General features: G+C 54.9%; 1 protein-coding gene across 1 annotated transcript in view; it reads left to right on the top strand.

Annotated features, from left to right (window-relative positions):
* LOC103773466 (rho GTPase-activating protein 26) overlaps positions 1 to 967 on the top strand; it is a gene marked incomplete at both ends in the record, with an annotated part of 4434 nt that extends 3467 nt beyond the window's left edge. Inside the window, one exon of the mRNA XM_008940833.1 lies at positions 873 to 967. Within this exon, the coding sequence (XP_008939081.1) occupies positions 873 to 967 (95 nt within the window). The remainder of the gene's footprint in view (positions 1 to 872) is intronic.
* Between the last annotated feature and the right edge of the window lie 626 nt (positions 968 to 1593).

Genomic DNA, 1593 nt, shown 5'->3' with positions numbered 1-1593 from the left:
TTCCTGCTGTGTTTTCTCACATGAGAGAACACCTTCCTTGATTTGGAGCTGTGTGGGTCACAAGGGACACTGAATGTGCCTCAGGCTGTGGCTGGAGCCAGATATTCGTGGGTTTGAAGGGAATGATCCCTGAATTTTGGCCTGCTGGGGAGCTGGGCAGCTTGGGAGCAGCCTTGTGCCAGGCAGGGCAGGCTGGGCAGGGCCAGGGGCAGGGGACTTTTTTTTTGCTGAACCTGGGGAGAAGCCCTGCAGCGAGCTCTGGGTCTTTTCTGGGGCTCTGAAGATGTTCCCTGGAAAAAGGGTGATGCCAGGGAACAGGGGGGCCAGCCAAGGTGTCATCAAGAGGGGCACAGAGAGCACAGGAGAGTGGCCACCCCCAGGGACTCGCTCAGGACCCGCGTTCCCTGGAGTCACGGGCAGAAGCAGCAGTGTCCGTGCAGAGGGAGCTCCTCCAGCAGAGGACAGCAGATCCCACCAGATCACAGCTCGGCCTCGGGGAATCCTGCACAGCCCGGGTGCACTCCTGGATGGGGGTTTTACAATAGCTGAAGACACGTTTGCTCCTGTTAGTTCTCTTGTGCAGCACGCTGCCAAAACCGCAGCCTGGAGCGAGCGCTGGCAGCCAGCTCTGTGGGGCACTGTCCAGCCAGGGCAAGCTAAGCTGACTTTGCCTCATCTCCTGAAATAGTTCGGATTTAAACATGTGTGCAAGGGTGAAAAAAACCCAAGACCTTGTGTCAGATACATAAATATGTATTTCTATCAGGCTGATATTGCCCCCAGGTTTGAACGCGTTCACGCGTGGCTGCTGGGCACGGGCACACGGCTGGGTGATGGTTCTCAGCCTCACCTGCAATTTTGTCTCTTCTCAGGGAGATGATGAAGCTGTTATCCTCAAATCCTGCACACGCAGGAAGACCGACTCCATTGAGAAGAGGTTTTGCTTTGATGTGGAAGCTGTGGATCGGTGAGTGCCAAGGGGCTAGTGGCCCCCGTGTGCCTGCAGCCCGGGGCTCCAGAGGGAGGGGCTGTGCTCAGCTGGACGTGGCTTTCCTGGGCTCTTCTTGTGCAGCTTCCCTGTTTCTCTTCTCCTGTTGTCATTCCATGAGTGGAACACAGCCCATGGAAATGTGCCTCTCCCTGGTGCCTCTTGTCAGGTGCTGTCTGTGTATTTAGCACTTTGGTTTACAAGGTGCTGAGTTTACTCAGGTCTCTCAAATTTTAATGGTGGTTTAGCACTTCTGTAGTCTCTGGCTCTGTAAGGTTTGAAGTATGGAAAAGATGCTCTGTGGATGTTCTGGCAGGGGTATGTTGCCTCTTTCCAGCGTTGGGTATGTGTTGGAATAACTTCAGCTTTTGTGCTGCAGAGTGGCAGTGGCTGGTCATAGCATCACAGGATGGGTTGGGTTGGAAGGGACCTTAAAGATCATCTCATTCCACCCCCCTGCCATGGGCAGGGACACCTCCCACTAGAGCAGGATTGCTCCAAGCCCCATCCAACCTGGCCTTGAACGCTTCCAGGGTTGGGACATCTACAACCTCCCTGGGCAACCTGTGCCAGTGTCCCACCATCCTCATAGTGAAAAACTTCCT

Source organism: Merops nubicus, unplaced genomic scaffold (assembly GCF_000691845.1).
Source record: "Merops nubicus isolate BGI_N331 unplaced genomic scaffold, ASM69184v1 scaffold8205, whole genome shotgun sequence".
In the NCBI taxonomy this organism is placed as follows: domain Eukaryota; kingdom Metazoa; phylum Chordata; class Aves; order Coraciiformes; family Meropidae; genus Merops; species Merops nubicus.
The sequence above is the reverse complement of the archived record's forward strand: the minus strand, read 5'-3'. Positions and strand labels throughout refer to the sequence as shown.